General features: G+C 44.5%; 1 protein-coding gene across 1 annotated transcript; it reads right to left on the reverse strand.

Moving 5' to 3' along the window:
• Positions 1–1,981: 1,981 nt before the first annotated feature.
• LOC111149173 (small integral membrane protein 20) lies at positions 1,982–2,172 on the reverse strand. The gene has a single exon (XM_022506113.1). It carries the CDS (start codon positions 2,096–2,098, stop codon positions 1,982–1,984), a length of 117 nt encoding a protein of 38 aa, XP_022361821.1. The 5' UTR covers positions 2,099–2,172.
• Positions 2,173–15,384: the final 13,212 nt, after the last annotated feature.

The following is a 15,384-nucleotide window of genomic DNA, read 5'->3' on the forward strand; positions in this document are numbered from 1 at the left end:
CCTCACCTGCCAGGACCCCAGTTTACTGCCAGGTCCGACAGCCCTGCTTACATCTCGTTGTCTCACATCCCTGTCTTATGGCTCCTTATTTTTAAAACGTTTTTATGGGACGCCTAATATAAACCATACTAGGTGTTTCTATACCTATTATCTCATTTAATATACCCCCCAACTTATAAATTGAGCCCTATAAACTCCACTGTTGGATGAAGAAGTGACTGAGCACACTGGTTGAAATCCCAGATCTGACTCATTGGCTGTGGGTCCTTGTACAGTCACTTAACTGTTCCATACCTCAGTCTGTCCACATATAAAGTGGGGGTGATAATCACACAGCAGCTACAAAGATGGTTGTGAAAACTACACGGGCTAATATATATAAAGTGCTGGGGATACATGGCACAAGTCCACACCTTCATCGTTGGATGGACAAGCATGTCTCAGCCCATGCACATCCTGGGCCGGGTGATTCTGTTGTGGGGACTGTCCTGTGCACTGCACACGTTTAGCAGCGTCCCTGGCCTCTATCCACTAGATGCCAGTAGCACCCACACCACCCCACTCCGCCCTCAGCTGTGATGAGAAAAAATGTCTCCAGATAGAACCAAACATGCCCTGGGGGACAAAATCGTCACCAGCAGAGAGTCACCGCTTTAGTCTTCATAATGGAACTTTTCCCAGCGGGACCCAAAGCACAGCCCCCCGTCCCAAGTTCAATTCTAGATGCCTTAAGAAGACAGCCTGGGGCATGGATCCAGGCAGGATGATGGAAGCAGATTATGCGGGGCTTCACCCCACCCTCTGTCTACTGCACATGTGGTGCCTGAACGTAGGCTGGAAGGCGGAATGCACAGGGCCATTTCAATGCTGGGTGATGAAAGAAGCTACCAGGAAACGTGACTGTGTACTTAAAAGGCTCTGCCTCCAGAAACCAAATGTTGTAGCATTTGTAACAGGCAGAGCGTTTACACAGAGCTTTTGTCTTCAAATCGCCAGGCTTTCAGCCTCTGCTAATATTCTCCAGGGGGCAGGGCTAACCCTCTTCCATCTTCAAGATGATTCAGGTTTCCTGGAGAACAAAATGAGCCTCTAATGCCTAATATTTTCTCTCTGACAGATGGTTTCAGATGTATCAAAGTGCTAATCTTTGCTGAGGTATAGGTCTCCAGGAAGGAGAGTTTGGCTTTTAGAATGATAGAACTTGAATGATTAAGGAGGAAAATTACTCCCAGGGTATTCACCATTGTCATGTGAGCAACCCGCTTAAAAATGAAGGAAGACAGAAGAATCTGAAAAAAGACCTGAGGAAAACTCAAAAACCCAGGATAACAGTTTAGGTCTGAAACATTTCCGCTTAAAGCTGTCTCTGGGAGTGGAAATGGAGTGCAATAAAAACACCTTCAGGCTCAGGAAGATTAGGGCTCCGTCTGCCTCCCTCCAATACCACCATTCCCAGCTTCCGAGTGTGGGAGAAGCCCTGCAGACACTGGGCAGGGCTGGAATATTCGCCTTCCAACTTACTAGCTCTGTGACCTTGGGCCTCTTATTCAACCTCTCTGAGCCTCAGTTTTCCATCCTGTGAAACGGGCATTAAAATACCTACCTCGAAGCAAGGTTGTGGATATTAAAAGATCCAATGTTATGCCTAACCTGACACAGTCAGCGTTCCACGAATGTTACCTGTGAGCATGAACTAGTATTTAGTGTCAACTTACTATGTGCCGACTGCTTTCGTTACCACCTGGGAGTCTCAATGGACACTGAACGGTCTTATTTTACTGATTACAAATAGCAATTTACAGATGCGGATGCTGAGAGTACGAGAGACTGAGTCAAACTTGTCCACAGTCACAAAGCCGCACACAGCAGAACTCGAACCCGGCACTGCCTGACTCCCGAGCCAAGCTCCTTCCACGGCCCCACGAGCAGGTGTGGGTGGGAGGGGTGTTACTGAGACCAGGCCACCGCGCGGGGTCACAGGTCACTCACGGTACTCCTCCAGCCGCATGAGGGGCCGGAAGTAGATAGGGTAGAAGGCGGCGCCGATCAGGGAGATGAAGCCGCCGAAGATGAGCACCGTGCGAAGGTTCCGGGACATAGCGCCGGGTAAGGGGTTGCCCCGACCCGCTGAGAAACCCGCACACTGGAAGCCGCCGTTCACGCCGCCGGGCCGTGACCCCACCCGGAAGAGGCGGAGCTGCTTTCGCTTCCGGGCCTTGGAGGCGGGGCTAGGGGGAGGGCGGGGCGAGATAGTGCAGGGGTGGGGCCGGGGGCGTGGCTATGGGTGGGCGGAGCCGGCGGGAGCCGGCGCGGGGCGTCTGTGCGGCTCACCGCTTCCCCAGCGCTGCCTCGGTGGAGGTTGCGCCTGCCCAGCGCCCGCGGCGTGGTGAATGGGGCTCTTGCTTGGCTGGATCCTACCGGCCCTCTTCTGGCCCCTGCGCAGCCCGCAGCCCAGTTCCCCCTAAGTGCACCATTCTCCTGACCTCTTTTATCACCCCCTCCTTTATCAACCAGGCTTCCTCATTCTCTCCCCACCCCACCATTTGATTTTAGTGCCTTTCTACCTCAAGCTGCGTGTTCTCTGTGACTCGCTGATTTAAACCTCATAATATCAGTTGGCCCATTTTACAGATCAGGGAACCCCGGCTTGGCCGCGCGGCTTTGCACAAGTCATTGGGTCTCCTTGAGGACTGTTGGAAGAGATGAGAGACGAAGGGGCGACTGGCCTGCCCCAGGACGGCCTGCAGGGGGCTTCTAAACGGAGCCACAGGGACTTCTGGACCAACAGTAGCAGGGGAGCAGTGTTGTTTCAACGTCGTCTAAACTAAAGGAAGATTTGCTCTGACTCCGTTTTTCTATCCCCCTTCTCTCTCGCCGTTCCCTCTTGCTGAATGTCTGGGTTACCAATGAGGTAAGGATAAATACGGTCAGTGCAACTCAGAGAGCCAGTGGCCAGTCCAATTGACGGGATCTTAGGGTTTTGCCTTACTGCCTGGGGTGGGGGCTACTGAGGATAAACATCCTGTTCCCCTTCCTATGACTCCCATTCTCCATCCTTCTGGGTGGGCTATGAGAGCATATGAGCTACCCAGAGGTATTGAGCAGCTGAGAGTAAGGTTCCTTGGGCCTTCACTCAATCCTTTATAGATAAGAATGCTACCAGCAGCTGGAGGCTGGGGAGCAAGCCGACATTCACCCTGACCCCAGCAGTATTATTGAGTCTGGAAAAGATCTATGATCTTTCCAAAACGGTGTGGAGAGCACAGGTTTCCTCTCTCTCTGTAGCTTTGTAGTTCAGTCAAGCTACTGTGTACCTCTGTGGTTCCAGAAGCATATAAATCAGGTGTTCGATCTGTCAGCAGATTTATGGACTAACTGCCATGCCCCCAAACACCAGACAAAGTGTGACCAGGGACACCAAGATGAGTAAGATGTGACCCTTGCTGTCCGGGATCCTGCCACGTGGATGAAGAGACAGGACATCTACATAAAAAGATAACTAATGACCCGGCGCAGCTTGTTACCAATGAGTGATAGGGTCCTGAGGGCTGCAGAAGTTCAGTGGAGGAAGACAGATGACTGTAGGGTGAGGCGGGGGCTGCTCCGAAGCTAGCAGGAGCTTGTTAGGGGGAAAACAGAGGACTTCCCTGCAGAGAGGGGAGCTGGGATGCATGCTTTCTGTCAAGTGATATAAAACCCCAGGTGTAGTGTGCCTTTGTCATTTTAGCAGCTCAGCCTCCACTTATCTTTCTATTAATCACCCCAGAATATCTTTTGGCAAACCCCTCCTCTCCCATCTCAGTCCGTGAAACTGGGCTTCTCCTCAGTGCCCCCTGCACCCCAATGATTTTTTTTTTCCAGCTCTGAGAGTTAAGTATATAACCAAGCCTGACCAAGCTCCCACACCACGAGGATCAATCGGGACAGGACCCAGGCCTGATCACCCAGTATCGCTGCATCCTCCTGGCTACATGACCTACGTTGAGCCAGTCATAGTGTTTTCCAGCTGCTGGAAATCTGATTGAAAATTTGACAGGATTGGATGCTGGAATCCCTGGGCAGCACCATTTAGAGACTGAGAATGAGGACAGTACGGCAGAAGGAAAGCTAGGGAGTGGAGAGAATCAGTTGCTGACATTACATTTGAGCTCCTGGAGGCAGCTGTACCTGAAAGGGATTCGCCTTTGGACTTCCTCAGTAACATGAACCAATGAGGTTCCCTCTTCACTGAAGCCAGTTTAGTTGTTTTTTCTGTTTGTTTTTTAACAATAGGAGTTCCAGAGGAAGTCACCACGAGTGTGATTTCATTTGCTTTAACAATTCTATGAGCTGCAAGTCAAGGATTACCCTATTTTATAGAGCAGGTCACTGAGATCCAGAGACCTTTCTTAGGGTCACACAACATTAGCTGAGCCAGGACCAGGCTTTGGTTTTCTTGATTCCTAATCTGACTGGCTTCTCCTCCCTGAGACTAGGCTGTCTCCATGAACAAGCTCTCCAGATGGCTGGATGAGCCCTACCCACATCCTGAAAGCCAAGATGTCCTCATGAGCCACCAGCAGTGCCTCCAAGGCAGACACGGACTCATGTGGGACAAATGAACCACCCCCATCTCCAAGTGGCAAGTAACCTGGTGGCTTCTCTGTCCCCTCATGTGAATCTAAAGAGTTAAGTCTGACCGGTGGCCGGGCCACAATCTATACAGATACAATAATCACCTTATTCGCATGATCACACCAATAATTAGTTACCGAGCACTTGCTTGCCACTGAGTCCTACCAAATAGAGGTTCATCTCTTTGGTCCCCATGTTCTCCTCGTTTCTGAGGATCCCACTGACTCACAGATTCAATCAGCAAATACTTATTGTGTGCCAACTCCAGCAAAGCACTGCACTAGTTGATTGGGAACACGAAAAGGAAACATCAGCATTTGTGTATTTGACAAAGGTTTACTGAGCCAAGCACCATGTGCCAGGCACATTTCAAATGCTGGTGACTGCAGCCAGCAGTGAATTAACAAGAGAGTCTGTTGTCCTCATGGCATCTCTAGTGTGGCAGAGGGATAAGATGCGGCGGTGGATAGTAATTGCTTTTTGGTCCCTCAACCTTCTCTAATAATAGCTCCTGATTCTGCATTTGCATAGGGAGGAGCTGGGGGCATAGCAAGAATGACTAGCTCAATAGCTACTAAACGGCTGAGCCAGGATTCGAATCCAGTCTGGCTGGCTCCGGAGACCTGTGATTATCACCAGTGTACTCTGCCTTGCAAAGTCAGTGAGTTCATATTGTCTGAGTGTGGGTCCAATTCCAACCTGGTCCAACTGTTTCCTTTCTCCCAGAAATAAGAATTGGGAGTTTGGTGACCCTGGGACAGACAGACAGTACTGTTGCAGTAGATTTCTTTCATTGCTGATGTCCTGATAAGATGATTGCTTATCTTCCACTTGCCTGTATTCCTAGAGATTTTTTTTTATCCCCCCTTGCAGTCTTATTCTCCGTGGTTCATTATATTTTGCAGGCCACCCATATACTTCCAGTAAACTCTTTTTGGATTTTAGTTCGTCAGAGTCTATTTTGGTTGCATACCAACAGAAGACCTCATAGATGCAGAAAGTCCCACAGTCACCTCCAACATGTGGCATAGACAAGGGGCCAGGGACTTCATAGCTATGCTAATGTTTACCAAAGCCGAAGGAAATTTGGATTGGTGGGGGAGAGGTCTTTGAGCAAAGGGGGAGAGAGCTCAAGGGATAGAAGGAGACAGGATGCAAGTCAGATATGTCAGGAGGCCTAGGGTGCATATTTTCATCTCAATCACTGAGAAAAAAAAATTGGTTCAGACTCCTATCTGGCACATTTCTCCTTCTTCCCTTGGATGTGAAGATTGAATGCTTGCAGGGAGCAGACCACCAGTGGTGGCTCACATGGGGTTCAGACAGACATCAAAGTTAATCCACTCTCTGATCTAAGCAAAATGGTGATGAGGGTTTCCTGGGACAGCAGATCCACTAATTGTGGCACTGTAGCCCGGCTGATGTATTTTTAGAATATTGTGAATTTTCATAAAGTACATTGCTTTCTGCAGGCAGTCAGACTAGAAGCTTGGGGTTTGGAATAGAGTGGGATCTAATGCAGGGTCCTCTGGATCTGAACTTTTAAGAATGAGAAAATAAGGACAGGAAACACTTCCTTGTTTTTATCAGCCTCTGTGACTCTCTGAGTGTCTACTTATCTCTATAAATATTTCTGATTTCGATCATTTTTCAAGCTTTTCTCCTTTGATGTGTTCTTTACATCCAAGAGAGTTCCCCAAATATCTGTCTTGGCTTACCTCTTACCACACCATGCACCCTATAGTTTTAACTAATCTCTTTATGACTTTGTAGGGGCCAAGAGAGGGAGGGTCCAAGGTGGGTCACTGTGGCATGAACACTATTTTGAGTTAAAAGGAATCAGGGGTGCCTGGCAGCCTCAGTCCATGATGCTTTGACTCTTGATCTCGGTTGCGGGTTTGAGCCCAAGGTTGGGTGTAGAGATTACTTAAAAATCAAATCTTAAAAAAATTCTTTTAAAAAGCGGTCTAGGGGCGCCTGGGTGGTTCAGTGGATTAAGCCGCTGCCTTCGGCTCAGGTCATGATCTCAGGGTCCTGGGATCGAGCCCCGCATGGGGAGGGGGGGTCTCTGCTCAGCAGGGAGCCTGCTTCCCGCTCTCTCTCTGCCTGCCTCTCTGCCTGCTTGTGATCTCTGTCTGTCAAATAAATAAATAAAATCTTAAAAAAAAATAAAAAGCAGTCTAAACCTAGCAGATTCAGGAAAAGTTTTTTTTACCTCTTTCTCAACTGCCTGCCTGTACCAGGAAGAACACTATTAATAAAGATTCTTCTTTACCTAAGAAACTGATTTGCATAACAGGGCACCTTTGTTTTCCAAAGATTTCTTCTCACCTTCCTGCTAATGGTCCTTCTCACCTCTGTGTCATTGGATCCCTGTCCACCTCAGCTCCTGTGTCACTTCCCCTCACAGTCTTTGGGATTTCCCTGTGTGGATTCCCATAACTATCCTATTAAATTTGGTTTTCTCTTGCTAATCTGTCTCATGTCAATTTGATTCTTACTCCAGCTCAAAGGACCGTGAAGGGCAGAGTAAATTCTTCCTCCCCAATGACTTCAGGAGCTGCGTGTCTAAACCAGCCTTTCTGATGAACTCCAACCTCCTGTGCCTGGGAAAATCCTCAGGTTCAGGACCCACTTGCTTCTGCCCTCTCGCCTTGACTTTCCCCGTGGCTGGTTTGGTTAGAGGCATTATCAGCTCTTCCTGGCCGTGGCTTCCTAACTCGCCTCGGGGTGCCATCCCCTTCCACCATTAAACTGTCTCATTCATGGGGTACCCGAAGATTGATGGAAGACCCAAAGCACCTCTGGAAACAAAGATCTGGTTCATCACTGTTTTTCTCAGAGAACTTCAGGTTCTCCCTAAAGTATGAATTACTCAGCCTGGAACTAGGGTTTTTTGTTTTCTTGTTTTTAATTTAAATTCAATTAATTAGCATAGTATATTATTAGTTTCAGAGGTAGAGTTCGGTGATTCATCAGTCTTATATAACACCCAGTGCCTGTTATACCACGTGCCCTCCTTAATGTCCATCACCCAGTTCCCACATCCCCACCACGCCCCCTCCCCTCCAGCAGCCCTGTTTGTTTACTATGATTAAGGGTCTTTTATGGTTTGTCTCCCTCTCTGATTTCATCTTGTTTTATTTTTCCCTCACTTCCCCTATGCTCCTCTGTTTTGTTTAAATTCCACATATGAGTGAAATCATATGGTAATTGTCTTTCTCTGATTGACTTATTTCGCTTAACATGACACCCTCTAGTTCCATCTATGTCATTGGAAATGGCAAGATTTCATTCTTTTGATGGCTGAGAAATATTCCATTGTGTATATATACCATGTCTTCTTTATCCATTCCTTTGTCAATGGACATCTGGGCTCTCTCCATAGTTTCCATAGTTTGGTTATTATGGACATTGCTGCTATAAACATTGGGGTGCAGGTGCCTCTTTAGATCACTACACATATCTTCAGGGTAAATACCTATTAGTGCAATTGCTGGGTCATAGGGTAGCTCTATTTTCAACTTTTGAAGGAACCTCCATACTGTTTTCCAGAGTGCTTGCATTCCCATCAACAGTGTGAGAGTGTTCCCCTTTCTCTGCATCCTCACCAACATCTGTTATTTCCTGACTTGTTAATTTTAGCCATTCTGACCAGTGTGAGGTGATATCACATAGTGGTTTTGATTTGAATCAAATGTTTTGATTGTTGAATGATGTTGAATGATGTTGAGCATTTTTTTATGTGTCTTTTGGCCATTTGTAAGTCTTCTTTGGAGAAATATCTGTTCATGTCTTCTGTCCATTTCTTGATTAGATTACTGGTTCTTTGGGTGTTGAGTCTGATAAGTTCTTTATAGATTTTGGACACTAGCCCTTTATATGATAAGACATTTGCAAATATCTTCCAATCTGTTGGTTGTCCTTTGGTTTTATCGACTGTTTCTTTTGTTATGCAAAAGTTTTTTATCTTGATGAAGTCCCAATAGTTCATTTTTGCCTTTGTTTCCCTTGCCTTTGGAGATATGTCAGGCAAGAAGTTGTTGTGGCTGAGGTCAAAGATGTTGCTACCTGTGTTCTCCTCTAGGATTTTGAGGGATTCTTGCCTCATGTTTAGGTCTTTCATCCATTTTTAGTCTATTTTTTGTGTATGGTGTAAGGAGATGGTAGAGTTTCACTCTTCTGCATGTGACTGGCCAATTTTCCCAACTCCATTTGTTGAGGAAACTGTCTTTTTTCCATTGGATATTCTTTCTTGGTTTGTTGAAGATTAGTTGACCATAGAGTTGAAGGTCTATTTCTGGGTTCTCTATTCTGTTCCATTGGTCTGTGTGTCTATTTTTGTGATAGTACCATATTGTCTTGATGATTACAGCTTTGAAATAGAGCTTGAAGTCTGGAATTGTTATGCCACTAGCTTTGGTTTTCTTTTTCAACATTCCTTTGGCTATTCAGAGTCTTTTCTGGTTCCATGCAAATTATAGGATTGTTATTTTTATTTGTTATTTTTATTAAAAAAGTTGATGGTATTTTGATAAGGATTGCATTGAATGTATAGATTGCTCTAGGTATCATAGACATTTTAAAAATATTTGTTCTTCCAATCCATAAACATGGAATGTTTTCCCATTTCTTTGTGTCTTTCTCGAATTCTCTCATGAGTTCTATAGTTTTCAGAGTACAGATCCTTTGCGTCTTCAGTTAGGTTTATTCCTAGGTATTTATGGGTTTTGATGCAATTGTAAATGGGATCAATTCCTTAATTTCTCTTTCTTCTGTCTCATTGTTACTGTATAGAAATGCAACTGACTTCTGTGCATTGATTTTATATCCTGCCATGTTGTTGAATTCCTGTATGAGTTCTAGAAATTTTGGGGTGGAATCTTTGGGGTTTCCACATACAGTATCATGTCAACTGCAAAGAGTAAGAGTCTGGCTTCTTCTTTGCTGATTTGGATGTGTTTTATTTCTTTTTGTTGTCTGATCGCTGAGGCTAGAACTTCTAATACTATGTTGAACAATAGTGGTGAGAGTGGACATCCCTGCCATATTCCTGACCTTAGGGGAAAAGCTCTCAGTTTTTCCCATTGAGAGTGATAGTCGATGTGGGCTTTTCATATATGGCTTTTATGATATTGAGGTATGTCCCCCTACCCCTACACTGTGAAGACATTTAATCAAGAAAGGATGGTGTATTTTGTCAAATGCTTTTTCTGCACTTATTGAGAGGATCATATGGTTCTTGTCCTTTTTAAATTAATGTATTGTATCACATTTGATTTGTGGATGTTGAGCCACCCTTGCAGCCCAGGAATAAATCCCACGTGGTCATAGTGGCTAATCCTTTTTATGTACTTTTGGGTCCTATTTGCTAGTATGTTGGTGCAAATTTTTGGATCCATGTTCATCAGGGATATTAGTCTGTAATTTTCCTTTTTGGTGGGGTCTTTGTCTGGTTTTGGGACCAAGGTAATGCTGGCCTCATAGAAAGAGTTTGCAGACCTCATGTTTTGATCCACAGGCCACTACTGCATCTGTGTGTCCTCAGCTGAGTGGAATAATCTATGTCTACATTGCCATGCTCTGTGCCTATGGACAGATGTGATCAAATCAACATGGACATGTGACCTAGAACACAGTCAAAGGTCCAAAATCTCTGCCTAAATGGGAAATGGACTGACCCAATGAGATTCTCTGCCTCTAGAATTTCAGCTGGAAAGTCAGGGAAATTGGGAGATTGGCAGAGGGAGTAGAAGTTGGACAGATGCACAGGGAGAGACAGTAGCAGCATGGGGGGAGCTGTGAGTAAGTCATGGTGATAAATCAGCAGAAGATGTGAGAGCAAAGTTTGGTGAGTAGATGCTATTCCCAGGCAATGAGAGAATTGCCTGGGAATACCAGGAATCAGAGAATGAGGGAAGAGAATTAACATGAAGATCTACAGATCCCTGCTGCTAAGAAATAACAAGTTACTGTAAGCCCTCAGCCTGCCTTGGATCCATTTATTCATTCATTGTTTTCTACCATTTTCTGTTGAACATCCAGCATATGCCAGACCTCATTCCAAGCATTAGATGAAGTCCTTGCCCTTATGGATAAAGAAGTAAAACAACCTCATAGATACAGAGAACACATTGGTGGTTGACAGAAGTGGGTGATTGGGGGAGGGCAAAATGGGTGAAAGAGGTCAAAAAGTGCAAGCCTCTAGTTATAAAATAAATAAACCATGGAGATGTAATGAACAGCATGGCAACTATAATCCAGAATACTGTATTGCATATTTGAAAGTTGCTAAGAGAATAAACCTTAAAATTTCTCATCACAAGAAAAAAATTTGTCACCATGTATGGTGATGGATGTTAACTAGGCTTATTGTGGTGGTGATTGTTTCATAATTTATACAACTATTGAATCATTATGTTGTACACCTGAAACAAATATAATATTTCATGTCAACTGTACCTCAATAAAAAAATAGACTAAAAAATATATGGGACAGTTTGACATTTCTTACAAAATTAAACATACTCTTACCATACAATCGAGCAATCACACTCCTTGGTATTTACCCCAAAAAAAGCTGAAGACTTGTGTCCACTCAAAAACCTGCACGTGGATGTTTACAGCAGCTTTGTTCACAATTGTCAAAACCTGGAAGCAATCAAGATGTCCTTTGGTAGGTGAGCAGATAAAAAAACTGTGCTACTTCCAGACAATGGAATATTATTCAGTGCCCCAAAAAATGAGCTATCAAGGCATGAAAAGACATATTGAAGAAATTTGAGTGCATAGTACTTGGTGAAAGAAGCCCATCTGAAAAGACTACATACATGTGATTCCAACTATTCAACAGTCTGGAAAAGGCAAAACTATGGAGACAATAAAAAGATTAGTCATTGCCAAGGGTTAAGGAAGAGGGAAGGCTAAATAGAGCCCAGAGGAGGTTTAAGGCAGTGAAAAAATTTTGTATGACCCCATGAAGATGGATATATGTCATTATATCTTTGTCCCCACTCATGGAATGTACCACCAAGAGCGAACCCTAAGGTAAACTATGGACTTTGGAGATAATGAACTGTCATTGTGGGTTCATAGTTTGTGACAAATGTACCACTCTTATGGAGGATGTTGATGATGGGGGAGACTGTGCATGTGTAGGGGCAAGAAGAATATGAAAACTCTCTGTACTTCCTGCTCAGTTTTGATGGGAGCCTAAAACTACTCTATAATATAAAGTCCATTAAAGAAATTCATGTTTTACAAAAAACTGGAGGAGAGATGACTCCAGATTAAAAGAAACTAAAGAAGCATTCCGTAAGTAAGTAGGTAAGTAAGTAAGTAAGTAAGTAAAGTAAATGAATGAATGAACTAATGGAGTCATGAGTTCTAGGAAGAAAAATAGAGCTGGGTGTAGGGGCAACTATTTTTACTTAGATGTCAAAGAAGGCCTCCTTGGGAAGGTGACAGAAACCTGAATGAAGAGAAGGGGAAACCATGTGAATATTTTAAAAAGGATGAATAATCCAAGTGGAGGGTGGAGGGACTATGAGTGCGAAATCGCTGAGCCCACAGTGGGCTTACTCTTCAAAAAACAATAAGAAAGTTGATGTGGCTGAAGGAAGTAAGCAAAGGAGACAGGGAAGGAAAATTAGGTCATGAGGATAGCCAGGCAAGAGCACTATGCCATGGGCCTCACAGGCTATAAAGGACTTAAAATGTTATTATGTGTTGCCTTGAAGGGGCACATGAACCCCACTGCTTATAGCAGCATTGTCTACAATTGCCATAATATGGAAAGAGCCCAGATGTCCATGTACAGATGAATGGATAAAAAAGATGTGGTATACATATATAATGGAATATTACTCAGCCATCAAAAAGAATTAAATCTTGACATTTGCAATGACGTGGATGGAAGTAGAGGACATTGTGCTAAGCAAAATAAGTAAGTCAGAGAAAGACAATTATCATATGATTACACTCATATGTGAAGTTTAAGAAACAAAACAGATGAAAATAGGGGAAGGGAAGGAAAATTAAAATAAGAGTAAAATAGAGAGGGAGGCAAACCGTAAGAGACTCTTACCTATAAGGAACAAAGTGAGGGTTGACGGAAGGGAGGGGGGCGGGGGGCATGGAGTAACTGGCTGGTGGGCATTAAGGAGGGCACTTGAAGTAATGAGCACTGGGTATTGTAGGCAACTGATGAATCTACCTCTGAAACTAATAATACATTATATGTTAATTAAAAAAATGTTACTGTGCGTGTGATGGGGAGCAATAGGGGGATCCCTAGCAACCTTCTAATTTCAGTGCCTTCTGGGAAGTCCAGCTGCTCTATGGTTTTCATTCTATAAATTCCTGTCTCCCTTACCTTATCTATAGAGCCCCATTGTTTCCCATAAATCCCTTTTTTCAGAAGAGCAGAAATGAGTTTCCTTTCTGTCAAAAAAGGAGGCCATCCCCAATGCTATCGTGATTTTACCCTGAACACCCCTTTCAGCTTTGTTTTCTTCATCTACCCCATTTCTTCCCTCTCTCATGAATGACTTTCTCCCAAGAGATTCTTTCCTCCCTCCTTTCCATCCTATTCTCCAAGAAAATTTCAAATCCCATTTGTGCAAGGGACATTTCCATGATCACTTGATGTGACATGGACTCTTCTCTCCTAAATTCCTGTTTGGATTATTTTTGGCCATATAACTAATTATCCCAAACTAACTGCTTAAAAAATTTAAAGACAATTTATTATCACTCAGAAATCTGCAGATTTACTAGGTGTTCTGCCTCACAAGATGTGCCTGGGGGCTGGGACAGCTGAAGTCACCTGGAGGCTTAACTGGACTGACCCATGCAAGATGGTTCACTTCCATGGCTCAGCTGGAGCAGTTGACTGCAGCAGCCATTAATGACATCTCGTAGCATGGAAACTCTGCCCATGAGGGAGCACCCCAAGAACATCTGAAGGAAGCCATAAGTCTTCTGATGGCTTAATTTGGGGAGGCACCCAGAGTCATTTCAACTGAATTGTATTGGTCAAAGACCAGATCGGGGGTCAGTTTCAAGGGGAGCTCTAGCTCTTGATGGGGGCACTGTTGAGAATTTGCAGTTCTCTTTAATCCACCATAGCTCCTGCGGTGCTTTTTTCCAAATACTGATTATAGCCTTTGTCACCTTTTGCCTCATATTATAATTATTTAAGTGTTTCTTTATCTTACCTAGTAGATTTTCAGCCCCTGATGAGAGATTACGTGTTACTTAACCCAAATCTTTCCATGTAATAATAACAACTACCACCACCACATTTATTTATTAAGTGCCTACTATAGGTTAGACCTCATCTCATCAAACACATGATCTCATCGTATCTTTGCCCTGATAGGATAGACATTATCCCCACCATCCAGATTGGGAGGCTGAGGCACAAAGTGATTCAGCCTTGCCTAAAGCCAGATAATTGGTAAGTGGCCAAGCCAGGATTTGAACCCATTTAAAAGCTTATGTTCTTATTCCCTATCTTCTATTGTCATCTCACAATCTGTCTCCGCACCAGGGAAATGTGCTTAAGTCAGTCTGTGTTGGTGTTACGAAAGCGTCACTGAGCCAAGGCACAAAGGGGAAAGGGAAAGCAAGCTGTACAGGAAGGGGGGAGGAGGTGGGGGGGGGATGAAGTGGTTGTCCAATGCTCCAGGTGGCTCCACACACGGTCCAGAGGATCAGCGCTGAGTGTCCTTCGCAGCCTACTAGACAGAGCGCAGAGCATTTGGGAGCTCAGCAAGAGTGAGAGTATTTATTTGGTTTGAGTGCCTGATTCGAAACTTTCCTCCCAGATTCCAATTTTCTCTCTGCCAAGATAAGTGATGGAGATTTATGGTTCATGTTCTAGCACATCCACCCAGGCCCGAGAACTACAACTTTGAATTTCTGACCTGCTTCCTCCCAGCTCAAAGTGAATCTAGATTTACTTCTCATCAGGAATAAGCACCATGAGATCCTAGTTTTAGAAGATTCTGCCTTTGTTCTGGGTATATCCGTCTAAGTGCACATGGCCCCTCTTTGCAGAGAGGGAGATCCTTAAACCTACGGTAAGTGGAAATTTCACGTCCGGGCAGATGGCAACTAAAATCTCAATGCTTTTTTACCTTAAACCATCTCTTATACTTCTGTCCTATTAGAAACGTAAGGGCAGTGATGGGGCGGAAGTCTGAAAGGTCACCTCAGGTCCTGCCTTAGATCATTTGGGCTACCACAGATTGGGTAGTTTACCTCAGATTGGGTAGTTTATAAACAACAAACATTTATTTCTCACAGTTCTCGAGGCTGGGGTGTCCAAGATCAGAGTGCCAGCTTGGCTAGGTATGTGCTTTTTTTTTCTGGTCCACAACCTGTGCCTTCTTGCTCAGTCCCCACCTTGTAGAAGGGGCAAGGGAACCCTCCCGGTGCCCTTTTAGAAGGCATAAGTCCCATTCATGAGGACCCTTCCCTCATGACCTTAGCATTTCCCAAAGATCTCATCTCCTAATACCAACACCTTTGAGGGTTAGGATTTCAGCATATGAATTTGAGGGGAAGACAGGACACCCAGGCCACAGCAGTTCCTCCGTGCACATGTGAACAGTCAATGCAAAAGATGCAGCTGAGATATTTTGGCCACTCTCCCCCATAGCCCTCACACTCACAGGGCTGACCATCCTCTGCCCACATATGCACCATTCCTGAAGGACATCACCTCTGAATGGTGACCACACTCTTGGCCATTACAGAGCAAGT

Source organism: Enhydra lutris, unplaced genomic scaffold (genome assembly GCF_002288905.1).
Source record: "Enhydra lutris kenyoni isolate GAN:26980312 unplaced genomic scaffold, ASM228890v2 scaffoldscaffold21, whole genome shotgun sequence".
NCBI lineage: Eukaryota > Metazoa > Chordata > Mammalia > Carnivora > Mustelidae > Enhydra > Enhydra lutris.